General features: G+C 49.9%; 2 protein-coding genes across 3 annotated transcripts; both read right to left on the reverse strand.

The window, feature by feature from the left end:
- Positions 1-4,607: 4,607 nt before the first annotated feature.
- Positions 4,608-11,928, reverse strand: ADPRS (ADP-ribosylserine hydrolase). 2 transcript variants are annotated; one of them, XM_073318071.1, is made up of 6 exons: positions 11,691-11,928; positions 9,480-9,576; positions 8,305-8,512; positions 8,005-8,189; positions 6,572-6,672; positions 4,608-5,977 (listed from the first exon to the last, which is right to left on the reverse strand). In XM_073318071.1, exons 1-6 carry the CDS (start codon positions 11,914-11,916, stop codon positions 5,685-5,687), a joined length of 1,110 nt encoding a protein of 369 aa, XP_073174172.1. In that variant the 5' UTR covers positions 11,917-11,928; the 3' UTR covers positions 4,608-5,684. The 2 variants fall into 2 exon arrangements, with proteins under 2 accessions (XP_073174172.1, XP_073174171.1); XM_073318070.1 differs by having other exon boundaries at positions 6,572-6,813.
- A 2,813-nt stretch (positions 11,929-14,741) lies between these two features.
- TEKT2 (tektin 2) lies at positions 14,742-25,826 on the reverse strand. The gene is made up of 9 exons (XM_073317897.1): positions 25,594-25,826; positions 21,821-21,946; positions 20,591-20,796; positions 19,478-19,621; positions 18,521-18,635; positions 17,467-17,574; positions 16,098-16,241; positions 15,702-15,781; positions 14,742-15,167 (listed from the first exon to the last, which is right to left on the reverse strand). The coding sequence occupies exons 1-9, from the start codon at positions 25,747-25,749 to the stop codon at positions 14,954-14,956; spliced, it is 1,293 nt and encodes a 430-aa protein (XP_073173998.1). The 5' UTR covers positions 25,750-25,826; the 3' UTR covers positions 14,742-14,953.
- Positions 25,827-26,037: the final 211 nt, after the last annotated feature.

The raw sequence follows: 26,037 nt of genomic DNA on the forward strand, positions 1-26,037 counted from the left end.
AGCCTGTTACTCGACAAAGCAACTTATTTATACTGTGTTCTAACCTACGTTCAGTCCTGGTTTGGTTTTGTTATTAATTCAATCCTCTGGTTCTGGCTGGCAAAAACAGTGACAGAAATGCACATTATAACCAAATGCAAATATTAACTCATTCAGTTCTGTAGAAAATATTTTGCAATTTCACTTTCCCTTCACGTGCAGAGCAGAAACCATAATCAACCTTCTGCAGCTCTATAACCTGTTACGTTTACACAGTAATTGAATGACAATGATATTACACACACAGGGAGGCTAGGAAACGATGCACAGGGTGAAGGAGGGAAGGTGTTCAATAAACCAGATATTGTCAGGAAGATTTCTTTTGAAGTATTTAGTATGTAATATTTGCCAGCGGGAAGGTTTATTTTCTGTCATGAGTGTGAGCACTTGGGATTTTGGTATCAGTCTCACACACACCAAATATGGTTGGGATGGATGAAGTTTGTCAATTTTTAACTATGAAAACTACATTACAGTGTGCATTTTTTATATACAAGTTCTTACTTTTTTTTAAAGTTTGCCTCGAGTATCTTCTTTTCTAACCTAGTATATAGAGGATTTTAGTTTTGTAAAAATACCTATTACATGCACTGTCTGTCATAGTAAAATTGGTTTAAAATGCCTTCTCTTTGATTGTGATCGGAAACTGGCCTCTTCAGAACTAAAACTACAGTACTTGATTGTATTGATGCAACATCAATAAAACTTATTGTATAAAAGATCATCTCAGCTGTGCCTTTGTCCTATTATGATTTATTTGTATTGCAGAAGCACCTACACATAGTAAGAGACAACCCCTGCTCCTGCTTACAGTCTGAACAGGCGAAGGAAAGATTAATATAGCCATTGTCTGGGGACATGAGGCACAGGAATAGTCCTCCACTCACCCAGGCAGCCCATGTCAGGGCTCAGATTTGAACCCACACCTTCTGTAGCACCGGCCAGCACCCAAAATACAAGACGAAGCTTCTGTATTCAAAGTACTACTTCTGAAATACCCTTGTATAAGTCTGGCCATAATCGAAGGTCTCAGCTCATAGTATCCTGCCTGCCCTATGAGCTCTCCTTTGTAATATGCACAGCCTTAGATACAGAAGTCCTCACTTCTCTTCATACAACAGGAACACATCCTGGTCACTGGCAGTGAAACAGGTTTCCCCACAACACCCCACCAATGTGCACCCAAAGGAAGGGGTATTTAAGCCTCCATAGCCCATTCAGTCCATGGTTTATCCGTTAAGACTGCCACTGAGTGGACCAATTGGTGGCAAAGGTGCGGGTTGATTTTGGTAATGTAACTGACCCCCTAGGAACTGGAATGAGATCGCAGAACTGGCATAGGCTCAGGGTATCAGCTTTCATTCAAAGCCTGTCACCTCCAGGCTGCCCACTCAATTCAGACTTGGCTTCAGAGAATGAGAATAGGAGAGGGCATCTATCCTGCTCCCTGATCAACACAGGAAACACTTATTCCACATTGCCACTACAGCACTGCAACAGTCCAGAAGTTCCTTAAAGGAAGATGGTGAAATTTGGGGCCTTCCAAATATTGCAACATTTTTTCCTCTTTTACCTGGCAATTATTAGGTTGAGGAATTTAAGGCACAAGAGTGAGTGCTCGAGTTTCCTTTCCTGGAAAAATGGGGTTCTGCTAGAAATTAAAAATGAACCCAACGCCAGGAGCTCACTCCCAAGCTACTTCTCAAGGAGAGAGCAGCATGTGCCTTCTATGCTGGGGAAGGAGACAGGAATTTGAAGTAAAAATGCAGAGTTTCTATTCAAGCTTCCAAAAACTATGAAGAGTACCAGACTGTGCTAACTGGTTATGACCACCCTTGCCACCATAACAAATTCCACTATGTATACGGACCATGCTACCCATTTACCTTCTTCCCCATTAAAAGAAGCCAGTGAGAATGCAGCTCAGTTCTTTGGGCTTTAAGCATCATTGATGATATCAGTTTGTTTTCTTCTCTCCTAATTGGGAATGTTGTTAACTATAGCCAACGAAACACTTGCAGGCAGAAATGTGAATTTTAAGTTGACATGTTCCTTTAAACCCTGTTACATTTAGGGGCGTAAGACACTTTTGGTGCAAGACACTTTTGGTGCACTATACATAATAACTAATCTGAACTGATTCTAGCAGCAAGGCTCCAGCAGTTGACTCCTTGTCACCTATTGCTCCTTATTGCAAATATTTTCTACAAGCAAGACTCTGAAGCGAAAACTCCAGCACTGAAATACTTTGGGGGCATGCAATTGCCACTCAGGGCACGGTATGACTGATGCACTAAACTGCCTATATCGTTAACAGGCGTTCCGCACTTTTACCATGACACTCACGCCATTCACTGCTTGTAAACAAAAGCAGCCATTGTGAGAACAGTTTTTACAGCAGATTTCAAGAATTAAACTTACTGCAAATGAAGCAGGAGGCCTGGCTCCTCACAAGATGCCACTAATTGGCCTGGAAATGCTTTCAGCCTGCTTTCCGGAGAAACATTTTTAAGAAACCATAACAAAGCAGTTTCAGGCTGAGTGTTGAAAGAAGGGGGGGGGGGCGCAGAGGGGATAGCCTAAAGCTTTTCCTATGATTCCCCTTGTAATTTAGCCTTGCAAGGGGCTGGCTGCCCCCATACATGGAAATATATAGGCAGAGGGTAAAACTATAAATAGAATGACATACAATAAAGCCCAAAGGTGGCATTTAAAGTGCAGTTATGATCTAGTAAAATTACTGTCAACTTATCACATTAGTGCACTTAGGACTATTTTTGCACCCAGTGCAGCTTCCCCCACCAATGCTGCTTGGTAAAGGCCAAAATCAGTCATGTGAAGGGAGATGGGAGCAGGGCTAATTTCAGAACCGTTATCATCAGCGAGGCAAGATCTGGGAAAACGCAAACAGGATCATTCCCAAATCCCACATTGTGATGGCATCAGCACAAACACCTTTGCACATAACGCAGGGTAAAGGCTAAATACCCTCTGCACTGAAATAACTAGTTGCGCTAAAATTCAAAGCTGTCTGCAATATTATAACAAAGAAACCCAAGGAGAGGGGACAGATCTCTCTGCTCCTGCTAACAGACCCAATGGTCTCATGCAGTGTCCCAGCTTCACAGGTGGACAGGGCTTGGCAAATTACAACTACAGACAACTCGCACAGGGCACTTTCCAGCCAATTATACTGCAGCTTATAGGAGGTGACTGCAGAGGAAATTTGATACTGAGGAAGCCTAGAAAGCTACAGTAAGAATGTGGGGAGCCCAGACAGGAAGGTGATGGGAAAGTAATGGTTTTCCTGTTGTGTTAAGGCATCATTTATAAATCTGGCTCCAAGTCCCTTACTCAGCCCATCAACTATAGCTCCGGTGATGTTCATGACTCATCATCGCATGCACTACACAAGCCTGAGTGCAGTTTCTTTGCTGGGAGCCTGTCTGGTCACAGATGTTTGGACATATGGGAAATGCTGCTGGGGACTAACATCTGCTCTGGCTGAAGTGCACTGAGCTTTTTACCAGTAGATGAATTGTGCTCTGCATGAACGTCAAAGGACCCAGGAAAAGACCAGGACCTGGTTGGCAGAGCTGTGAAAGAGGACACAGAAGATGACCAAGGCCTTCTGCAGCTGAGCTATCACTTTCATTGCAACACTTCAAGAGCCTGCCACTGATACACAAGGTTTCCACACAGGAAAATCCCATCCCTACACACCACCGCTGGAGAACAGGCTCCAGTCCAATCAGTCTGCGCAAATGTGCATACAGATTTTCCCTACTGGGTTCCAAGTTCAGCTACAGTTGAACGGTCAGGAATTTCTACCCCAGCTAGGAAAGGCTCCACAGGCAAAGCACGTATAAAGAACATCTCTTTGTCCAAGTCGTCCAAACTTTAGTTTGCTACCTAAAGAGGCTGAGGTCAGGTAAGCCTCCAGGCTAATGGCTGACTTATGCAACACAACTCCTTTACTTTGATAATTAGCCACTGTTCCTGTATTTTCCTTCAACGATCCTAAGTGATTTGATTACTTTTAAGAAAAACAGCCTGTGCATGTTTTATGGTGCACATTTCAATCCTAGCTTAGGAAAATCTAGAATTTATAAACAGCTAACTTGTGCAAGCTCCACAATTTCTTTGCATTCAAAAGAAAAACAAGATCAGTTTAAATAGAAAATTTGTTTTTAAATGTCTTCCTTGAAAATTCTGAAGTCTCTTGCAGAATCTCTTGAAGACATGTTTTACTTCTCAGATCTGCAGCATAGTCTATAAATATAGTGGGCCCATAATTCCACATATTTATAGGACAAATAGTCGTGTGTATACGGAAAATCCATTAAAGCTTCACGCAATAGACTGGTACTCTAGGGAAGCAAAGTACAGGAAAGGTGAGGAATAACCCAATTACAACCAGATTGTTCATATGTACACACAATAATTTTCTGCAGACATCAGCAGGAAATAAGCCCCCTATTAGTAATGTGTTCACTTCCCAGCTTTAGTAAAATATATATATGTAAAATTACTTTGGAACATTTGGATTTATACCCATTTCCATATGATAGCTGCCTGCAAACAGGATGGTTTTTATTTCTTTGTTTTCTGTAATTACTATACACATTTCAAAACACATTATTTACACAATTCAGCTTGCATACAGACTCAGATTATTTCCTCTCTGCCTGCTTGACTGGGCACATTTTTAAACACCCTGCTGCAGAACACTGTTTTCTAATACATCCTCTACCATTTGTAGGGTCTCCTAGTACATGAGCCCTTTCTTAACAGAAGTGAATTCTCAACTGAAACTGTCCTTCTGTCCACTTATAGACAATCCCAACCACGTGCAGAGGTTGAAAGCAATTAGAGTTGCATCCTCTTCCCATAGAAGTCACTCGAATTTTTGTCACTGACTTCCCTGGGACCAAGATTTAGGCCTAAGGTACCACTAGGTTTTACTACATCTCTTCCCACTGATTTACTAGTGACCTAGCCACATGCACTGGACACCAGGTGTACAGAATGGGGTGCAAGCATAGCACACTACTGATTAGGCACTGGGAGGAGAGCAAAGCAAGAGCAGCATTCTGGAAGGTCGCAATCTGGTGCATAAAGCAATCGAAAGTTTAGGGAGTCAGGCACAGGTGTAATGCAGAGAGTAAAGACAACAAAAGAATTGAAAGATGGGTACAGCGCAACCCAAGTGCTTCCTGAAGGTTAGACTGTGAACATCTGAATAGAAGTCTGTGGAATCTGGAAACAGATGACAGGAAGATGGTTCCTGAATTTAGACCCAGGAAGCTTGGACAAGTCGTATGACAGAACAAGACACTGACAGGAGAGGCGGCCTTGGTAAGAAGCAGAAATCTCATCAGAAACCAGATATTGCCTTTGTGCTTTGGTGGGACAAATTCCATCGTCCAAAGCTCTCCGTGCAAGCACCCTCCAGATCAATTGTAACAGAAAAACAAGGTCCAAGTCTCACTTCTACCATACGACACATGACAACAAGTGCCATTCTGGAGTTGACCAGGATACAGATCATTAAAGACAAGGTCGACCCATTTACTATGGATCTGATCAGTGAGGCAGAGGTAGCCACTTGCTTTAACCTTGGCACAAGACACCACTTCTGTGGCTCAAAGTCGTTGGCTGTAGAGTTCGTGCAAGCTATTTGCCAGCATCTCTGTCTCTTGAAAAGCTTCGCAGCTCTGCTCCCAGCACGGGGGTACCTGCTCCTCCCCATAATACGCTCCTGCAATGGCTCCAGCCATGGTAGCTATAGTATCTGTGTCTCCACCCAGCGAGATGCAGTAGATGATGACCCTCTGTAGGTTGTTGTAGTGATGAGGAATATCTGGGTCAGATTTCATGGAGCGCAAGAAGGAGTAAATCGCAGTGGGGACAGACTCCAGAGCAGCAATGCCATTGCCTGTTAATGAAACCAACCACACTCAGTGACAGAGCAGGACAGTTACATCTCTAACCTTCCACAACAGAATCCCTTCCCTTTAGTTCATGAGCTTGTCTTACGGCAATTTCAAACTTTAATATGGCTGCTTCAAGCTAGCTGAAGTGTGAATAGATGCTATGCAAGTTTCCTTCCATCCCATGCTCTCCGCTGGTCTTGTTCCTGATCAGCATGCCCCTGCCACTCCAGTCAGGGAACATGCACCGAACTAGCCCATGCACAGCCTAACCTGTAACATCCCTGGGTTGCCAGGTGTCCAGAAGGAAGTTCTGACTGACGGACTGTCATTAACAGGAGATCTTGGAAAATTAGGCATTATTATTCTCTTGGAAAGATAGCCTTTCATCCACCAAAGCTGCCCTCGGGGAGGGAGTCATTGCAGAGTGACTCACACACTTACTCTTTCCACAGGGAGTGCACAAGAAGTCTTTGCAACACATCCAACCCCCGCTGGTCTGGCGAGCAAGAAATCCAGGAAAGCACTAACCACAGGCTCCCTAAGCTGGCCCAGTCCCATGGCTTTTCCGGAATCCCTGTAGGAAGAAAGGTGCTTACCTAACTCAAGCAATACATCTGACTTAGGAATGGTGCTAAGCTCCAAAAATTCCTTGATCTTCTTAAGACGCCTTGAAAATGGTAATTCCTCAAAACCCATCCTGGAGACAAGAGACAGGAATGTAACAAATGCTCTGCTCCAGTGACTTCTCCCTTCCTGCCACCAGGGAGCAATCTGCATGATTTGATCTAATACAATCCAGCATGTGAAGAGGTGTCCAGAGGGCTCCCAGGAGGCAGACCTTCCAGAAGACAAAACATTAGTGGCTATATATATGCGGCTGTAGGAGTGAATCTTCCCACATTTCCAGGTGTTTGAACCATGGCCTTGTCTACTGAGATCTCCTGTACAAATGCGGAGAACGAGCAAGAACCTCAAAGCAAACCTGTTCTGAGAGCATGTCAAACTGAAATGAATGAATGAGGGCTTCAGAGGAGAAAAAAGGACCCATCTTACCAGTCTGCAGCAAGTCCACTCTCTTGGAAAGGCCAGATATGGGAAGAGGACTAACTGAAGTTCAAGTTGCAGTGGGGAGAGATTTAGGTTGGATATTAGGAAAAACTTTTTCACTAGGAGGGTGGTGAAACACTGGAATGCGTTACCTAGGGAGGTGGTGGAATCCCCTTCCTTAGAAGAAAAGGAGTACTTGTGGCACCTTAGAGACTAACCAATTTATTGGTTAGTCTCTAAGGTGCCACAAGTACTCCTTTTCTTTTTGCGAATACAGACTAACACGGCTGTTCCTCTGAAACCTTCCTTAGAAGGGGATTTCCTTGACAAAGCCCTGGCTGGGATGATTTAGTTGGATTGGTCCTGCTCTGGGCAGGGGATTGGACTAGATGGCCTCCAGAGGTCCCTTCCAACTCTGTGATTCTATGAAGTCTCACAAATTGCTTACGGAACAGGGAGGAGAAGCTAGACCTAGCAGCATGCAGCCATCAGAGCAATATCCCAACTGACTGGACGGCTTTTATGAATCACAGCCACACTCTTCCACTCCATAAAGGAACTGGTTTGGACTGAGAGGGAGAGGCAGAGGGAAATGGAACCTGGAGGAGTTTCTCATTCCTCACTCTAAGGACATTCACACTGGGACAGACTGGGAGATGTGCTCATGGCAGCTGAGTGTGTGGCAAGAAAGGCTCTGCAAGCTGCTTCTAGAGAGAGGCAATGAGTCTGTATTTTTCAAACACATGAGTTTCCCAGTCACAGGAAAAGCCATGCAGCTAAAATCAAAACACAGCCTAATGACATGAAGGAAAATCTCACTTCCCATGCACAGAATATCATCGAGACAGGACAGAATGCAATCTATGAGGCATTAGGTAGACAGCTGTACAGAGTCAAGAGAAAGACACTGCTGTGAACTAGATCAAATTCCATATGGGGGACACAATGCAACTAATAGAGGGGCTTACTCAGCCCTACTTACGCTCGTGCATCAGCCAAAGATTTATCATCTGCCTCCACATCCTCCATGTGGCCGATCAGCTGCTCCAGGAAGCTCTCCCGGCTGAGCTCTCCCTGCAAGGCCAAGTGCACTGCCAGAGCCTGCAGGATGGCTCCGTTATAGCCAAGTGAGTTGGCATGGGTCAACTCAGCGCTGAGCTTCGCAAACTGTGGATTAAAAAAAAAATCATTAGGAAACCAGAGTGAAAGATAATCACCAAACCCCATCCCATCAGCAGAGATCTGGGTGCCCCAGTGCCTGAACAACCCCCCTGCAATGCACCTTCTTCACATCCTGAACATCAGGGTAAATCAGCGAAATGCCTGCTACCCTCATAGCACCACCGTTCCCGTAGGAGCCTTTCCCATTAAACTGCACTCGGGCTGGCTCAAACACATCACTGCACTTGGGGCTCAGAAGTTTCTTGAACACTTTGACGACTGCCATCCCATAGCCCCGATCCGGCTCCTTCTTATGCTCCTCAGCAAATCTGCCAAAGGTAAAACAGCAGCAATTACACAGGAATTAGAAAAACCACACTGGACAAGGACAGTGTCAACTTACATTTGGTCTGCTACTAAAATCTTTTTTTGAAAGAAGCTTTTATAAAGCCTTATTATTATTTGCATCAGAGTAACATCCAGAGATCTCAGCAAGTATCATGGCCCCACTGCGCTAGGTGCTGTACAAATATGTACCATAGAAAGAAAAATCCCTGCCCCAAAGACCTGGGTGGATGAGGATAACAGAGGTTGGACCCTGTGGTTGTACTAACTACATCTATTTGTGGAAATCACTGGTTTCAGCTCTTGACTTTTTGATTGTTTTAAGATATACTTTAAAAAATAACTGGAAACATTTTTACTAGTCACACGTAGGCAGAAATATTGTTTGTTCAAGTCCAAGGAAGGCAGTTTTTAAACAATTAAACCTTTGCCTTTCAGCATTTGAAACCCAAACACTTCAGCACCAAGTATCTGAAAGGGAAACTGACTATAAAACAAACTGACTTCATGGATTTTCATTGCCCAAAGCTCAGGGAAGTGCAAAAAGGAAACAGTATACAAACCAATAAGTACACTAGAAAGGAAACAATTCTGAAAAACTGAACTGCTTTTAACAACAAAAGTATACGAACTTGTTTGCTTACAACACAAGTGGTACATTGACAGTTTTCCCCGTTTAGTTTCAACATCAGATTTGAGATGCCGCTCTAATAACACTGAAGTCAATGAGAATCTAGTAGGGCACAAACCCTGCAGGCACAGGCCAAATTGCAGCATTGGGGCCATGCTCTTTTTAGTCTTTCCACACAAATAGGCGGCCACTTCAGACGGAATTCCTCTGCACTTTCTTGGATTGAATGGGAACAGCTCAAAGTGGCTGCTTAGCTTTCACTCTCTATTACTTGCAAAAGCAACACAGATCTCCCTGTTGTGCTGACTGCAGCTCCTTACCTCCTGGCCATATCAACTTCATCAAACTCTCCCTTGGCTAACAGGGACCGCACCACACACCTGGCCATGGCTGTGTCATCTGTGTAGCAGAGCGTTTCTGAAAGAGAAGGCAAAAATACCAGATGATCATCCAAACACCAAGAGGTCCCATTGCCCCTCTAGAATCCCAAACCCATCTCTCTACTGCCAGGGGAATTCTCTGTGAATCTGGAGTGTAAAAGACTTGGCTGTATTTCCAGACACTCAGGGTTCGGGCCCCGCGAGGGAGAGAGAACGGGACACAGGCGGTGCGGGGGGGGGGGGGTGGTTCGGGCCCCGCGAGGGGGGGGAACGGGACACAGGGGGTGCGGGGGGGGGTTGGGCCCCGCGAGGGAGGGGGAACGGGACACAGGGGGTGCGGGGGGGCGTTCGGGCCCCGCGAGGGAGGGGGAACGGGACACAGGGGGTGCGGGGGGGGTTGGGGCCCCGCGAGGGAGGGGGAACGGGACACAGGGGGTGGTTGGGGACCCGCGAGGGAGGGGGAACGGGACACAGGGGGTGCGGGGGGGGTTCGGGCCCCACGAGGGAAGGGAAACGGGACGCAGGGGGTGCGGGGGGGGTTCAGGCCCCGCGAGGGAAGGGAAACGGGACACAGGGGGTGCGGGGGGGGGGTTGGGGCCCCACGAGGGAGGGGGAACGGGACACAGGGGGTGCGGGGGGGGTTGGGGCCCCGCGAGGGAGGGGGAACGGGACACAGGGGGTGCGGGGGGGGGTTGGGGCCCCGCGAGGGAGGGGGAACGGGACACAGGGGGTGCGGGGGGGGGTTGGGCCCCGCGAGGGAGGGGGAACGGGACACAGGGGGTGCGGGGGGGGTTCGGGCCCCGCGAGGGAGGGGGAACGGGACACAGGGGGTGCGGGGGGGGGTTGGGGCCCCGCGAGGGAGGGGGAACGGGACACAGGAGGTGCGGGGGGGGTTGGGGCCCCGCGAGGGGGGGGAACGGGACACGGGGGGTGCGGGGGGGGTTGGGGCCCCGCGAGGGGGGGGAACGGGACACGGGGGGTGCGGGGGGGGTTCGGGCCCCGCGAGGGGGGGGAACGGGACACGGGGGGTGCGGGGGGGGTTCGGGCCCCGCGAGGGGGGTTCGGGCCCCGCGAGGGGGGGGAACGGGACACGGGGGGTGCGGGGGGGGGGTTCGGGCCCCGCGAGGGAAGGGAAACGGGACACAGGGGGTGCGGGGGGGGGTTGGGGCCCCGCGAGGGAGGGGGAACGGGACACAGGGGGTGCGGGGGGGGTTGGGGCCCCGCGAGGGAGGGGGAACGGGACACAGGGGGTGCGGGGGGGGGTTGGGGCCCCGCGAGGGAGGGGGAACGGGACACAGGGGGTGCGGGGGGGGGGTTGGGGCCCCGCGAGGGAGGGGGAACGGGACACAGGGGGTGCGGGGGGGGTTGGGGCCCCGCGAGGGGGGGGAACGGGACACAGGGGGTGCGGGGGGGGTTGGGGCCCCGCGAGGGGGGGGGGAACGGGACACGGGGGGTGCGGGGGGGGTTCGGGCCCCGCGAGGGGGGGGGAACGGGACACGGGGGGGGTTCGGGCCCCGCGAGGGGGGGGGAACGGGACACGGGGGGTGCGGGGGGGGGTTCGGGCCCCGCGGGGGGGGTTCGGGCCCCGCGAGGGGGGGGAACGGGACACGGGGGGTGCGGGGGGGGTTGGGGCCCCGCGAGGGAGGGGGAACGGGACACAGGGGGTGCGGGGGGGGTTGGGGCCCCGCGAGGGAGGGGGAACGGGACACGGGGGGTGCGGGGGGGGTTGGGGCCCCGCGAGGGAGGGGGAACGGGACACAGGGGGTGCGGGGGGGGGTTGGGGCCCCGCGAGGGAGGGGGAACGGGACACAGGGGGTGCGGGGGGGGGTTCGGGCCCCGCGAGGGGGGGGAACGGGACACGGGGGGTGCGGGGGGGGTTCGGGCCCCGCGAGGGGGGGGGAACGGGACACGGGGGGTGCGGGGGGGGTTCGGGCCCCGCGAGGGGGGGGAACGGGACACGGGGGGTGCGGGGGGGGGTTGGGGCCCCGCGAGGGGGGGGAACGGGACACGGGGGGTGCGGGGGGGTTCGGGCCCCGCGAGGGACGGGAACGGGACGGAGGGGGTGCGGGGGGGGTTCGGGCCCCAGGGGACGGGGAGGGCGGGGGAGCCCCCGGCGGCGTGAGCCCCACCCCGGCCCGGCCCGGCCCCCACCTCTGCTCTCCGCCTCCGGGGCGCTGCCCCCGGCCCGGCCCGGCGGCTCCAGGCCGCGGAGGTAGCGCAACAGCTCGGGCAGCCCCACCACGTCCCTGCCCTCGAAGGCGGCGCCCAGGCAGTCCCCGAGCAGCGCCCCGGCCAGGCAGCCCCGGAACCGGCCGCGGGCCGGGGGGAGCCGCGCGGGGACCCGGCCCAGGGAGCCGCCCGCCAGCGCCGCCGCCATCTTCCTCCGGCCGAGCGCAGGGGGCGGGGCTAGGGCCTGGGGGAGCGGCGACCTGAGGGGAAGGGGGCGTGGTTCCAGGGGAGGGCGGGGCTAGGGCCTGGGGGAGCGGCGACCTGAGGGGAGGGGGGCGTGGTTCCAGGGGAGGGCGGGGCTAGAGCCTGGGGGAGCGGCGACCTGAGGGGAAGGGGGCGTGGTTCCAGGGGAGGGCGGGGCTAGAGCAGGGGGCTGGGCTAGGGCCTGGGGGAGCGGCGACCTGAGGGGAAGGGGGCGTGGTTCCAGGGGAGGGCGGGGCTAGAGCAGGGGGCGGGGCTAGGGCCTGGGGGAGCGGCGACCTGAGGGGAAGGGGGCGTGGTTCCAGGGGAGGGCGGGGCTAGAGCAGGGGGCGGGGCTAGGGCCTGGGGGAGCGGCGACCTGAGGGGAAGGGGGCGTGGTTCCAGGGGAGGGCGGGGCTAGAGCAGGGGGCGGGGCTAGGGGAGTGGCGACCTGAGAGGAAGGGGGCGTGGTTCCAGGGGAGGGCAGGGCTGGAGCAGGGCGACCTGGGAGGAAGGGGCGTGGTTCCAGGGGAGGGCAAGGCTAGAGTAGGGGGCGGGGCTAAAGCGCAGGAGCGGTGACCTAGGAGGGGCGGGGCCCCATGGGAGGGCGGGGCTAGAGCAGAGGGCAGGGGTCAGGTGGGGCTAGGATTTGGGAGAGGTGGGGGCGGGGCCCCAAGGGGAAGAGACTGGAGGTGGGCCCCAGCTCAGGAGTAGAGGAAGCTCCTGCTGGACCCCAAGGGAGGTTGGGGTCTGTGCCCTGGGCATGGGGCTGGGGGGAGAAGAGGTCGCTCAGCAGCACTCACCGCGGGGTGCTCCTACCTTCCTGCCCTTCCTTTTTCCTCCAGACTTGGATCCACAGTGAAGGAGTTATCACTAGTGATATTTAAATCTCATTTAGGGTGACCAGACACCAAGTGTGATAAATCGGGAGGGGGTGAGGGGGGAATAGGCACCTATCAAAGAAAAAGCCCAAAATAGGGGGACTGTCCCTATAAAATCAGGACAGCTAGTCACCCTAATCCCATTAGGCTTGAGAGGTGACCCCAGCTGAGAACTAGAGCAGTTCATACCCCTCAGAGCAGTTGTTTGAGGCTGCCTGGAGTCTCCGCCGACAACATTACATTAAAAACAACGAGGAATCTTTGTGTCACCTTAGAGACTAACATTTGTTTAGGCATAAGCTTTCATGGGCTGGAACCCACTTCATGAGATACATGGAGTGAAAATACAGGAGCAGGTATAAATACACGAAAGGATGGGGGTTGCTTTACCAAGTGTGAGGTCAGTCTAATGAGATAAATCAATTAACAGCAGGATACCAAGGGAGGAAAAATAACTTTGGAAGTGGTTGGGTCATTACAAAACCTAGACTTAATTTCCCCAATACTAATTTTTCCTTACTGTTACTTCAAAATTTATTTTTCCTCCCTTGTTAATTGATTTATCTTGTTAGACTGACCTCACACTTTCCCCGTTTCCACTTGACCCCCCATCCTTTCATATATTTATACCTGCTCCTGTATTTTCATTCCATGCATCTGACAAAGTGGGTTTTAAGCCACGAAAGCTTATGCCCAAATAAATTTGTTAGTCTTAAATTTGTTAGGTGCCACAAGGACTCCTCGTTATTTTTGCTGATACAGACTAACACGGCTGCTACTCTGAAACATTACATTAGTTTATAGCTGGGTCCCTAATAGCAGGTTTCCTACGCTACCCCAAGGACTCGACTGACGCTGTGTCTAGCCCAGGTTTTTAGCCACCAGTATAGCTACTGTAGTGCAAATGCCTAACCGAGGCATAGTACAAGTGCCTCTTTACAATACTATACCTGAATGCATCCGATGAACTGAGCTGCAGCTCACGAAAGCTTATGCTCAAATAAATTTGTTTGTCTCTAAGGTGCCACAAGTCCTCCTTTTCTTTTTGCGAATACAGACTAATACGGCTGCTACTCTGAAACCTATACCTACGCTGTTACACGAGGGATTTGCATAACCCCCAGACTGTGGCTAGAAACCCCAGAGTAGACAGGACTTTTTAATAAAGTGAATGCTTAGATTCTAGAGTAGAAGACAGCAGCCACTATGAAAAATCCCAGGATGGTAGACATGCCATGAACCTGCCTAAGTTGATCCCTAGTTGACAGGTATGAAGATGTTGGGTTTCCCCTGAATTCCGGTCCTGCAAACTCACCTTGACATCTGGAAATCAAGCTGGGTTCCTTTCTACAGGGCCCACGGCTGTAGCATCTGCACACCATAAACACATTTAATGCTGGTGATAAAGAATGAGCCAGAGACAGACAAGGCGGCAGGCCAAATGCTGATCCCAATTTCACACGCATAACAAGTTTAGATTGCAAGCTCTCTGGCACAGCAAGTTTGTATTTTTGGGTGTGTAGACAGGACCTAGCGTATAGTGAGTGAGCACTGCTGGGACACACACAACAACTAAGGGCCCATAGCGACTATGGAACTTGCTCTTAGGTTAACAAGGCTGTTGCCACAAGAGCCAGAGTGGACTCCAGCTCCCTCGTTCGTAGCAGTGTTGGCTCTGCAGGGCTAAGAGAAGGAGACAAAAACCCCACAATGTTATTTTAAACATTAAGGCAGGCAGATCTGAATCTATCAGCACAAGATCATCACAAGATGATCTGGAGAGGTGCCACTGTTACACAGTTCCTTTTCAGAGCACAGCCCCGCACTTTAAAGGATTTAAAACCCTAGACAGCCTACATGGATTCAATCATCGTAAAATGCTTCCAATACTGTCAGATGATGACAAGTGCTCTTGGGGACAGACTTTATTATTTATAATGCTCCTTGGAGTGCAAGAAGCTATACAAATCATGCAGGGGACAGACAGTTATAAAACAACTTTGGGGGCAGGAGAATAACATTGTTCTAACACGAGACAGATGTCAGCTTTCCTTGGTATGGAACTGAGTCTCTAGGAGTTTTATCTTCAGAGTGGCTCCTTTGCCCAATGCTGTTCCCAGTGGATTAAGCCAGCTCCAGCTGCCTGCTCTTCAGCGGTGAGAGGGTACGGTTAGTGGTTCGGTTGAAGGTGTCAACCTCTGGCACAAATTTCTCAGCGGGGACTGTGAGTTTTCTCCTGCTGTCCATGCACTTGTTCTCCAGCATCAGGGAGTTAGCTTTGTAGCTCATATCTGTTTGGATGCGGTACAGGTGTTTATAGAGAGCGTCTAGGGCATCCCTGGGAAAAGCAAAAGTTAAGGAGTCAGAACTGCATCTGTGCCACTGAACTTGCCTCCTGGCGTTGATGACAATTCATCAGTCTCTGCTTTCTCACCACAACAAAAACCAGCACAGCTTTTGCCTTCAAGCTCACGCACACCAGAGCTGCAGGGGAAGCTCCTGACACATTGTACTTTATTGCTCAGGTCTCTTTAATAGCAAGCCCACAGGCTGCTGCTGCTGGAATGCAGCATCCAAGAGACGCAGTGATGGGAATCCAACACGAACCCAAGGCAGCATTTCTATTTCCCCAATTTCCCCCCACCTTTCGATAATTTTCTAAGTGTAGTCACACCACCCCATACCAGCTCTGCCAATCCTGACCTGCAGCGCCCCCTGCTGTCCAGTCTGGAGCTTCCCACACAGCTCTAACAAGGCACCCTATTTCTGACCTGCAGCGCTCCCTGCTAGGAACATTACAAAGCCTTCTCGTGCCTGTTAATGTCATTATTCTTCCTTGGATGCGTAACTCCCAAACCACATAGAAACATACTGTGACTGTGCAAGCTTCTGCTTCAGGGCGGCGATGGTGCCTTCCAGCTGATGGACCTCATCAGTTAACCCATACTGCACCTACAAGTCAGGGACAGGACATAAGGGTTAGTACCGCTGGTACTGGTTTTTGTTAGTTGCTAGGTTCCCCTAAGTTCCCCTTCCCTTAGCCCACCTCCCCCCTTTCTTTCGATGCTTTAACTCACACAGTATAGTGGATTCCTTTTTATTCGTCTTTTAGTCTCCATTCAGTCCGCATCTAAAGGTGTCTGACCATTTCGGAGCCATAGAAGCTCTATCTAGGGTTCCACCCTCAACCTCAAATCCCTCATGGACAATGGGCATGCCAGGTTAGTATCCATCCCACCCCACCCCCAGCCTACAGGCTCATCTGTACCTGATCCCGACACAGCTCCATGTTGGGGCGGTAAGTCCGGGTCTCCAGGCGAGTGTGCGCGAGTTTCAGATCCCACATTTTCTTCCTGAGATCTTCCTCGAGGCGTCGGATGTCCTCTTCCATCTCAGCAATTTCCTCCAAGGTCTGAGGATTAACACACAGCACAAGGGATTGTTATCATCATGCACTTCCAGCTGTCCAGTTTAGTAAGGGTGCACTCAAAGACTGGCTTGTGGGTACTCTGGAAATTCCCATGAGATCTAGATAGGAACCAGCTGCGCTCAAGAAGGCTCCAGCCTTTCTGCGGTTTTACCAGGCTGGAAATGGTTTTTAAACAAGGACTAAAGGGCTTCTGCTCAAATAGGGCTAAATGCAGCTTGATCAGTTTATGTGGACCAGTCATCACTGCTTAAAAATCCAGTTTCCACCCAATCAGGCAAGGCATGCTGTGGCCGTCTCAGGGCTGCTGTGGATGGGTTAATAGGGTGAGATACAAGGTCCCAAACTGGCTTCTCAGCCTGCAGATGCCACCGACCATCAACTGTGTTGTGAACCAAGAGCCACCGAATTATTCCACTCACACCACGGAATGGGCTTCAAATAGGAACATTTTTCAGCCAGTGTTGAGCGGGGCTGGATCTGAAGCAGTTTGCGGATCGTCTATCTGTGATCCCGCCAATTCCATTTCTCTGCCTTCACAGGATCGATCGGGAAAAGGGAAATTTTCCTTTGTATTTCAACAGCAAGGCCAAAACCCAGGGAGAGGGCTAAGTGGCTTAGACTTGTCTGCCGTGTCATTCTAGCTGCTTCTCGTCAACAATGTGGCCCCAGTAGCTGAGGCACCTTGAGCTCACACAGCTGATGCCTCGCGTCCACACACAGCAGCTGCCTGCTAAGTGCTGGTTGTACCAGGCAATCACAGCATCTGAGACAAGGGCTTTAGCCTGGGTCCCGCTGGCCCCGTGTGGGCTACGATTTCTCCCCGGGATGAACAAGTGGTCAGCCATACCAGATGTGATGCAGCCATACCAGATGCAGCCATACCAGATCAGCTGACACCCCCCCCCCATGTGTAGTCTTCTCTCAGTTGGAAGTCATCCAAAAGCTGCTCCTGGTAACAATTCTGGACACTGTGGGATAGATGCCACAGCAGTCCCACATTGCACTGGGAGAACCATGGCAGGTAGGTATGTGGCAGGGTGTGGATGTACCAAGAGGTTTCCATCAGAAACGCCTCTTGCACTGGAGTGTGCTGAACCGCAGCAAGGAAGCATTTCATGCCATCAGTGTTGCGTACAAGAGATACGCTCTGAAGACAGAATCTCACTCAAGGGCACTGGACAGTGAAGGAAACAAGCCAGAAATTTACATTCTTCTCTTGCCATTTCAGCTCGTCGTAGGCTTTTTCAAACTCCCGGATCCTCTTCCGCAAGGCGAACTCCGTGGCCACCCGCTGAGCTTCCAGCTCGTTGTTTGTCTAGAGGGAAAACAGGTTAAAGGTCGTGTGTGTGCCTCTAGGAAGTGTCTCCCCTGCACTGTTAAGGCAATTACCCTGCTCCCTCCATAACACACAACCCTCGCTTTCAGGGCTCTACATGACCTCACCTTTCGTCTGCCCATTCCCGTGCTCCTCCACAGTCTCCCTGTGCCCTTCATCATCCCAACGCTTGTTATTATTTGTCTGGTCAGAACACCCAGAAGCCCAGTCAGGACCAGGACCCCACTGCGCTAGGTGCTGTACAGACACAGAACCAACAGACAGTCCCAGTTGCCCCCAGAGAATTTACAGCATAAATATAAAGACAAGAGACGGATGCACAGACAGGCAGACGGGGGAGTAGAAGGAAACAATAACTCAGTGATAGGGGGCGCTATTGAGAAGGGACCAATGCCTGGAACAGCCTCCTGGCACATCCCCCAATGTTTCAACAGATCTCCCTCTTCTCTTCCAAAATCGCTTCTGCCCATATCCTTCCTACAGCGCTCTCCATGCCAGATCTGTTTTGAGTGTGTGTTCTGCTCTTTGGGGCAAGGCACACGCCTTGTGAGATCGGTAGAGAGCTGCAAAACCCTCATGATGCCAAGGAATAATAGTGAGGCACGTTTGCCTGTTTAAAAAATCACTCTTCAGGAAAAGAGCAGTCATCTGAAAGGCAAAGGAAATTTCCCTTCCCACGAACCAGTAGCACCACATGGCAGGTCCAAGGCTAGTTTGGCTGAACTATTCAGATGGGTGCTGTAGGGTTAATTTTTATTTGGATTTTTCAAGCCTTCCCTCCCCAAAAGGCACAGTGTAATCCCCACGAAGCAGGCTGCCTTCACCCAGCCATCCCCACTGGGGACCACATGACTTAACATCACCAGGCTTAACGTTTATTAACTGCACCAATGGCTTCTGCATCGGTGATGAGTGACTTATTTACCTGGGCAATGGTGAGGGCTATTGCTTCCCGCAGCTCAGTGGAGGCTTTCATTTCCGCCTCCGCTCGGTCTGCGTTGTACTGGCTGAACTGGTCCCACTGCTGAGGCGTTGTTGATCTAGAATGGCAAGTGCGCCCAACAGGACAGACTGTTTAAACTCATGCCTTGGGCAATAAGCGGAGTGACTGCAAGAGAGAGCTTGGAAGAAACCTCTCCATGCCAAGGTGGAAAAGCCTTCTACAACTGCAAAGAGACTCAGATTACAGGGCCAGATGGGACCACTGTGATCATCACATCTGACCTGCTGCATAACACAGACCAGGGAATCCCACCCGGGGATTCCTGCATTGAGCCCAACATCTTCTGAGAAATCCAAACATTGATTGAAAGGCTCCAAGAGATGGAGAATTTACCCCATCCCTTGGGTAATCTGTGAAACCAGCATGGTCTAGTGGTTAAACAGGGGACAGGGAGGCAGATCTCCTGGGTTCTCACCACAAGTCTGCCATTGACTTGCTGGGCAATTCACTTCCCCCTCTGTGCCTCAGTTTCCCCTTCTATAAAATGGGGATGCTATCAAGTTACATCACAAGGATGTCATGAGGCTCGTGTGTGCCCCCAAAGAGCTTTGAAACACTCAGGCGGAGGGAGGGTGCTTGGGAAGGACCAAAGGTTATTGGTAACAACAATCACTGGGAGTATGGAGAAATGGAGGGCTAGCTTCCCTGACTACCATATCTGATATCACTCAGGGCTAGCAGCAGAGCCACTAAGACAGCCCTGAATCCAGCTCTTGGTGTTTTAAACTGTAGGCCAGGCTGTCTGCTAACTGAGCCAGTCATTTCCATGAGGCACCAGAAACTCGACTAAAGGCAGCAAGAGTCCCAAGTCTTTCCAGCATCAGCAAAAATGTTAAAACAGCCTGGGTTTGGCCACAAGGAGGCTGGTTTTTCCCTTACCCAATTGGGACCCGGGTTGGATTGACCTTGAACGAGATGTTGGGAGAGTTGACGTTGAGAGAGGAACAGACCCGATCTATCTCCAGTGCTTCCATTTTCCCCCGGTGATCAAAGTTGAGCTGCTGGCGTGCTTCCTGCAAGAGGCTGCCAAAGAAGGGGCAGGATAAGCTACATTTGTCACTGTCAGCAGGCTGAAAAGAGTATTAGTGGAACAGCCAGTGAAAATCTCTCTCCTTGGCAGACCGAGCAGATAGCGTAAACCTGGCTCAGACATGGGCTGCCAGACACATTCACTCAGAGAGGACACAGCTACTTGTCCATCCGAGGCTACAGAGACAGTGAGCCAGACCAGCCGTCCAACTGGCCTAAAATCAGTTCACTTTTTCAGAGTTTTCTTGGTAACCATGAGGGCTAGAGACTTGATTGGGCTTTTTAAAAACAAAATAAATGAATGAATGATGAGATTCTATAGCACCAGGCTGGCCCATTGGATCCTCCATGGGAACCACCCTTACTTTGGTAGCTGCTCCTTGAACCAACTGCCCGCGTGTGGCTGAAGTGCAGTGACTTGTAAGGCAGTGACCCAGAAGGACGCAGCACCCAGCAGGCTGGGCACTGCAGGGTAATGTTTTGAAAGAGGCTCGTGCTTTGGGCATGAGATGCCTGGATTTTGAAAGAGGCTCGTGCATGAGATGCCTGGATTTTCAGGAAGTGCGACGGCCCCTCCTTTTGAGAATCAGGTACCTGCCACGTGTCTCAAGTTGGGACCCCAAAACCACCAGGCAAAAGCTCAGGCCTATCTTTTATCTGCCACACTTACTCCCTCCCCTCCCCTTGTTTAATAAATGTCATGATTCCAGCAGCACTTCCAACATTCATTCTTAATGGGACCATCCTGGCAAGGGACGTTATCGGGCATCGCCATGTGATGCTGACACAATGTGTAACACTGCCTACGTCGCCGCGTGGCCACAGAGCATGCTCTCTGCTCGGACGCTGGCCAGCCCGGAGGCAGGGGTGCGCCCTGCTAGCCCAAAGCCCCATACAGAGAGAGTTGATTTGGAGTCACCGGCGTGGGGGGGGAACCACCCCGAGCTCTGCTGCTCGACTCACCAGAGCTGCTCGAAGGCCTCGCTCACTTTCTGCTGCAGATCTCTCTTGGCTCCATCGATCACCTCCACCTCCTTGTGCAGCTCGTCCTCCACGGGGTCCTTCACCACGTCAATGGCTCGGCGGCTCTCCCGAAGCGTCAAGCACTCAATCGCCACGTCCAAGGGCAAGTTCTTGGCCTGCAGCGCACATTCCGCTGCCTCCTTCATCTGGTGGGGGAAAAGCCAGCTCGGGTTAGGGATGTGGTCCCTCCTTTGGGGAGCAATGCTTGCGGCTGTTCCCGTCACGATGGCCTCCTTCTAGCCACCTCCGGAAGCAGCTTTTAAACCTTGTAGCGAATGGCTCACTGCTGCAGTCTACTGGGTGCAAGGTGCTCCAGCTGACTGCCGCGGTCTATAGGGCCCGCAGTTCAGAGGCTAAGCTCAATGCAGCTAGCAGCTAATGTCATACTCAAGTATCTCACATGACTTTTGGAGCAAAAGGATCAGAGAGGCTTCTTCCCATTGGCGACCACCAAGTCCTATGGGACCAGAAATGCTTTCCCATTGCCAGTTAATCACAGCCCTGGCATTAAGCCTTTCATTAAGGACCTCCGAGCACTTTGCAAATAGTCTGGCCCCCGGCTGTGGGAGCTCGATCCCCACTTTACAAATGGGAAAACACAGGCACAAAAGAATGTGCGGCTTGCCTGTGGTCCCGCAGTGAGCCACTGGCAATGCACAGGAAAAACACACAAAATAGATGTAGCCTTTATTAAAACTGTGCTTAATACAGAGACACAAACTCCTCATTCTAACTGTAAAAAAAGATGCAAACTTCTTAATTTAAAAGAGGTCTCAAATAAAGACAACTTTAATTATTCTTGCCTAAAATTGCTGAGCTCCTACATAAATATTTTTTAAAACCCACTTATTATTCCCTATTTTTTTTTATTTTAGTGTTTAAAGTATTGCTATGTCCCCCCCGCCAGACCTTTAGAAAAAGAGAGGGCAGACTATCTGAAACACACAGCACTGTGCACTGCCTCAATTCAGATGGGAATTGAAGCTAGTGGGCTTGTCTTACTGAAAGCAATTTAAGGCCCTGATCCTGCACTGAGCTCAGAGCGCTGGTGCTAAGCCCCACATTGGAGTCGGTCCATGCACAGCTCATTGCAGAATCAGGGCCTTAGCTGTTTAAAGTCACATGTTAAGAGCATATGTTGAGTTTAAGCCATCTGTCTTCCCAACGTACTTTGGCTAAGGCATCAATTTCAGTGTCTGTGTCTGTGAGGCATTTGTCCAAAGTCTCCTTCCATCTGTTCACACTGTCGATACGTTCAGCAAGCCGTGTTCTGTTGTCATGCTCATCCCATTGTGTCTGGAATTAGGAGAAACACCATTTCAATTTTTTTAGTTGAAATTGTGAAGTGCATTTCACCATGCTGACAAGGGCCTGCATTTTTTACCAGGGCAAAGTACTACCATTTGTTTTGGTAGCACAGTATATTACACCTAATGCACTAATGTAAATAACTACACAAGAGCATCAAACCCAGAGTCCCCATTATAATATTTGTACACCTAAAAATCAGTGCCTATGTATGATTTCACCTCCTGTAAGCTGTGGTTTATTAATTGCACCAAGGACTTCTCTAGAAGCAAGACTATGCTGGTCTTCCAGAAGCAACAATTCCAATGGGGGATCCAAGATAGATTTATTCACAGAGTCCCTAGGGTGTTGCAAAAACTCACACAAAGACCGTGAAGCATTAGATGAAGGTAAATAGCATGTCAGAGGATACTGCTAATCAACTGCCATTCGCACTTATAACCCACATGTTTATACTGCAGCCTGTGTGGGTTTTTTTTTTTTTTTTTAATAAATCCAAAGATAGGGAGGGGGCAGTGGAGAGGACAAAAGCATACAGAAAGCCCGGCAACTTAGAAGAGCCCAGGGTGTGGCCGTTATTAGACATGCACAGTAGCTGCTTCTGAAGCAGTGCAGAGCAAGGGTTTCCACTGAGGGTAAGCAATCTTGCAGGTTCCACATAGTCACCCAGCTCAGCTAATCAGAGCACAGAGGGAAAAGGTTACAAATAGAGGAGTTGGAGACAGATCTGTGGATTCAGCAGCTGATCAGTGCAGGACCAATCATAGAACGATAGAACTGGAAGGGACCTCGTGAGGTCATCTAGTCCAGTCCCTGCACTAAAGGCAGGACTAAGTATTATCTAGAGCAGTGCTTCTCAAGTTATCTAATGTGGGGGACTGGCAATTTTTTTTCCCAATATGCACGCAGACCAGCAGCCGATGGCTCGTGGACCGGCACCGGTCCGTGGACCACCACTTTGAGTAGCTCTGATCTAGACCATCCCTGACAGGTGTTTGTCCAACCTGCTCTTAATCCCAGTGACAGAGATTCTACAACCATCCTAGGCAATTTATTCCAGTGCTGAACTACCCTGACAGTTAGGAAGTATTTCCTAATGGCCAACCTAAATAAAGAGATGCATCTGTTGTGAAGGCTGCATCCCAGTAACTGTATCACTTGGGATACAGGCTGCAGATTCCCAGTCCAGCTGGAAACTGAGGAGACAGCTGACTATTGGCTTGGGAACTGTAACTGCTGCTGAGTCCACAGAGCTGTCTCCAGCTCTCCTATAAAAGGGCACATCAAACCTCACACTGAAATATATGTAACAGCAGCAAAATGCAGAAATCTGTACAAAGAACCTCTACAGGTTTACTGGTGAAGAGCATTTGTCTAAAGTTATTCCTAAATTATTCCACACACACTATTTACAATGCGGAGTTTTGTGTGTATTAAATGTTTGTTTACGAAGAAATGGTCTCTCTGCAGCTGACTGGGAACTGTTAACACCTGCATTCAGGGATATGTATATTATAGCTCTGAGGTTTAACGCAGTGTTAATACCTTTATGGGGAGCGGGGGAGAAGAACTGTGACTTGTGCTTCAGCAGAGAGAGGAGCAGGAAAAGGAGAGTATCAGTTATCATATTATCACAGAATCCCTCTTGCCTTTTACACATTTACTGCTCTCTATAAATAACTCCCAATGTCAATTACTTTGCCTTAACCTATTGTGCCTTAAATTCAGGCTGTGAGCTTCCACCTTCTCACCGGTGTGCCAATCGTTGTCAATTGGTTTGGTGGTTTTCATTATGTAGGTTCCTACCCAACTGGGAAGGGGACTAAGCCATAACATGGGTCACTGGCCTATCAATAAGAAAAGGAGGACTTGTGGCACCTTAGAGACTAACAAATTTATTTGAGCATAAGCTTTCATGAGCTACATGCATGCATCCAATGAAGTGAGCTGTAGTTCACAAAAGCTTATGCTCAAATAAATTTCTTAGTCTCTAAGGTGCCACAAGTACTCCTTTTCTTTTTGTGGATACAGACTAACATGGCTGCTTCTCTGAAACCTGGCCTAGCAATATGATTCTTACCTATGATGCCAATGGGTCTCCAGTCCAAATGCCATGGAAGACCCACCAGCAATGCAAAGATTCACAGAGTAAGGCCTGAAGGTCCCATTGTTATCATTCAGTCTGATCTCCTGCCCCACACAAAGCAAAGAACTTCCCCCCAACCACTTCTGCATCAAGCCTGTAACTTCTGTTTGATCCATAGGAGATCTTTTAGAAAGACACCCAGACTTACACAGTCAGATTCCAAGGCCAGAAGGGACCACTGTGATCATCCAGTTTGACATCCTGTACAACACAGGCCAGAGAAAGTCCCCAAAATAATTCCTTTTGAACTAGATCATATATTTTTAAAAAATCTACTCTATTTAAAAATTGACAGTGATGGAGAATCAACCACATCCCTTAGTTAATCCTTGTAAGGGTTAATTACACTCACTGTTCAAAACGTGCACCTTATTTCAGGTGTGGATTTGTCTAGCTTCAACTTCCAGCTGTTGGATTCTTCCAGTCTGAAGAGTCCGTTGGCAAATACTTGTTGCCCAGGAACAAATTTAAAGACTGAAAGCGATGGAGAATCCACCAGCTCCCTAGGTAAGTTGTTCTAGTCATTAGCAAAGGAGCTCAGACTAAATGATTGGGATGGTCCCTTTTGGCTTTAAAAACTGAATAAACGAGTACGAGATATGAGCGGATAAATCACAGCAAATAACTTCGGCCATGTCTACACTAATGAGCTTACAGCAGCACAGCTGGACTTGTGTACCCACTCTATGTCGATAGGAGAGAGCTCTTCCGACGACATCATAAAGCCTCCATGAGCAGCGGTAGCTCTTTCAGCGGGAGCAGCTCTCCTGCCAAGATGGTGCTGTGCACACTACCACTTATACCGGCAAAACTTAGGGCACTCAGGGGTGGGTTTTTTCCCACATTCCTGAGCGACATATATTTTGCCAACGTAAGTGCTAGAGATGTGGCCTTAGTCAACAAAGCAAGACTGGGATTTTCTCATATTCATTCAAAGTTTGACGATTTCACACAAGTTTTGTTCACCCTGCGCCTTGCTATTCAGATGCCAAAACCTAAGCTCTGTTGCTCAGCTGTGATTGGTCACAGGTCAGATGGCACTGCTTCTATCCCATGACTGGATGGAAGAAGCTGTTCTAACCAGATTTCTGGTGTGAAAGTTATCAGAAGTGAATGTGAGAACTTTCCAGTATATTCAATCCAGTTTTGCTGGTAAAACTCGATCTGACAATACGTTTGCAGAAGGTAAACACAAAATGGGTGAGAACGTGACCAAATCAAATTAGTTTATCAGTTACAACTAATTTTATTGGAAGATTAATTTTCACCCGGCTTTGCTAATCTCACTAAATAAGCATTTCCCAACAACCCTCCATCACTACCGGCGTAGGTCCGCGTCAGTGATCTGAAGGTTGAAAAGGGACAAACTTTCCCATCCCAATCCATTCAGCCAGCCAAATCTTTACCCCCTACCTACCTCCCTTCCCATACACACCCCAAAACCTGTTTTAACAAACAAAAAGGGCAGTGAAGCAGCTGGGAAGCCCACCTGGTTGTTAGTTTCATTACGGAGAGTCCTGGTTTCCTGCCTGATCTGATGGGAAGCAGAACGCTGACGCTCAGCATTCGTAGAGATGAGGTTAGCATTGATGTGCCAGTCTGGGACTGTAAATCTCTGTCCTGGCTTCACACTCAGTGTGGCCATATCAGCAAGGTCAGCGGCTTGCTAAAGCAGAGATATGGAGAAACAAGCAGCAGACTGGCTGCCCTGGCCGCTGCAGGCATCCGAATGCTCCTACAGGTTGGAAAGCATAGAAAAGGACAGTACAAGCTTCCTGACCATAACCATACCCTCTTGACAATGTGCCTTCTTGGGACCAATCCGTCCTTGGCTCATCAGGCACCCTCCCCCAGCTGCTGATCTTGGGATACAGTCAGCCCCAGCAGTGACCTTCCCTGTGATATTTAACATGCTCCGGTGACAGGATGTGTG

The sequence above is a fragment of the Lepidochelys kempii genome, chromosome 19, assembly GCF_965140265.1.
Source record: "Lepidochelys kempii isolate rLepKem1 chromosome 19, rLepKem1.hap2, whole genome shotgun sequence".
NCBI lineage: Eukaryota > Metazoa > Chordata > Testudines > Cheloniidae > Lepidochelys > Lepidochelys kempii.

What these genes read in the sequence shown, in the direction of transcription:
- TEKT2 (XM_073317897.1), bottom strand. Translation starts at nt 25,749, where the DNA reads ATGGCCACACTGAGTGTGAAGCCAGGACAGAGATTTACAGTCCCAGAC. An exon ending in AAATTGATGCCTTAGCCAAA is followed by an intron (nt 20,797 to 21,820) that starts GTACGTTGGGAA and finishes TTCCCCCACCAG; the next exon opens with ATGAAGGAGGCAGCGGAATG. An exon ending in GAGGCCTTCGAGCAGCTCTG is followed by an intron (nt 19,622 to 20,590) that starts GTGAGTCGAGCA and finishes CTTCTTTGGCAG; the next exon opens with CCTCTTGCAGGAAGCACGCC.
- ADPRS (XM_073318070.1), bottom strand. Translation starts at nt 11,916, where the DNA reads ATGGCGGCGGCGCTGGCGGGCGGCTCCCTGGGCCGGGTCCCCGCGCGG. An exon ending in CCCGGAGGCGGAGAGCAGAG is followed by an intron (nt 9,577 to 11,690) that starts GTGGGGGCCGGG and finishes CTTCTCTTTCAG; the next exon opens with AAACGCTCTGCTACACAGAT. An exon ending in ATGTTCAGGATGTGAAGAAG is followed by an intron (nt 8,190 to 8,304) that starts GTGCATTGCAGG and finishes TTTAATCCACAG; the next exon opens with TTTGCGAAGCTCAGCGCTGA.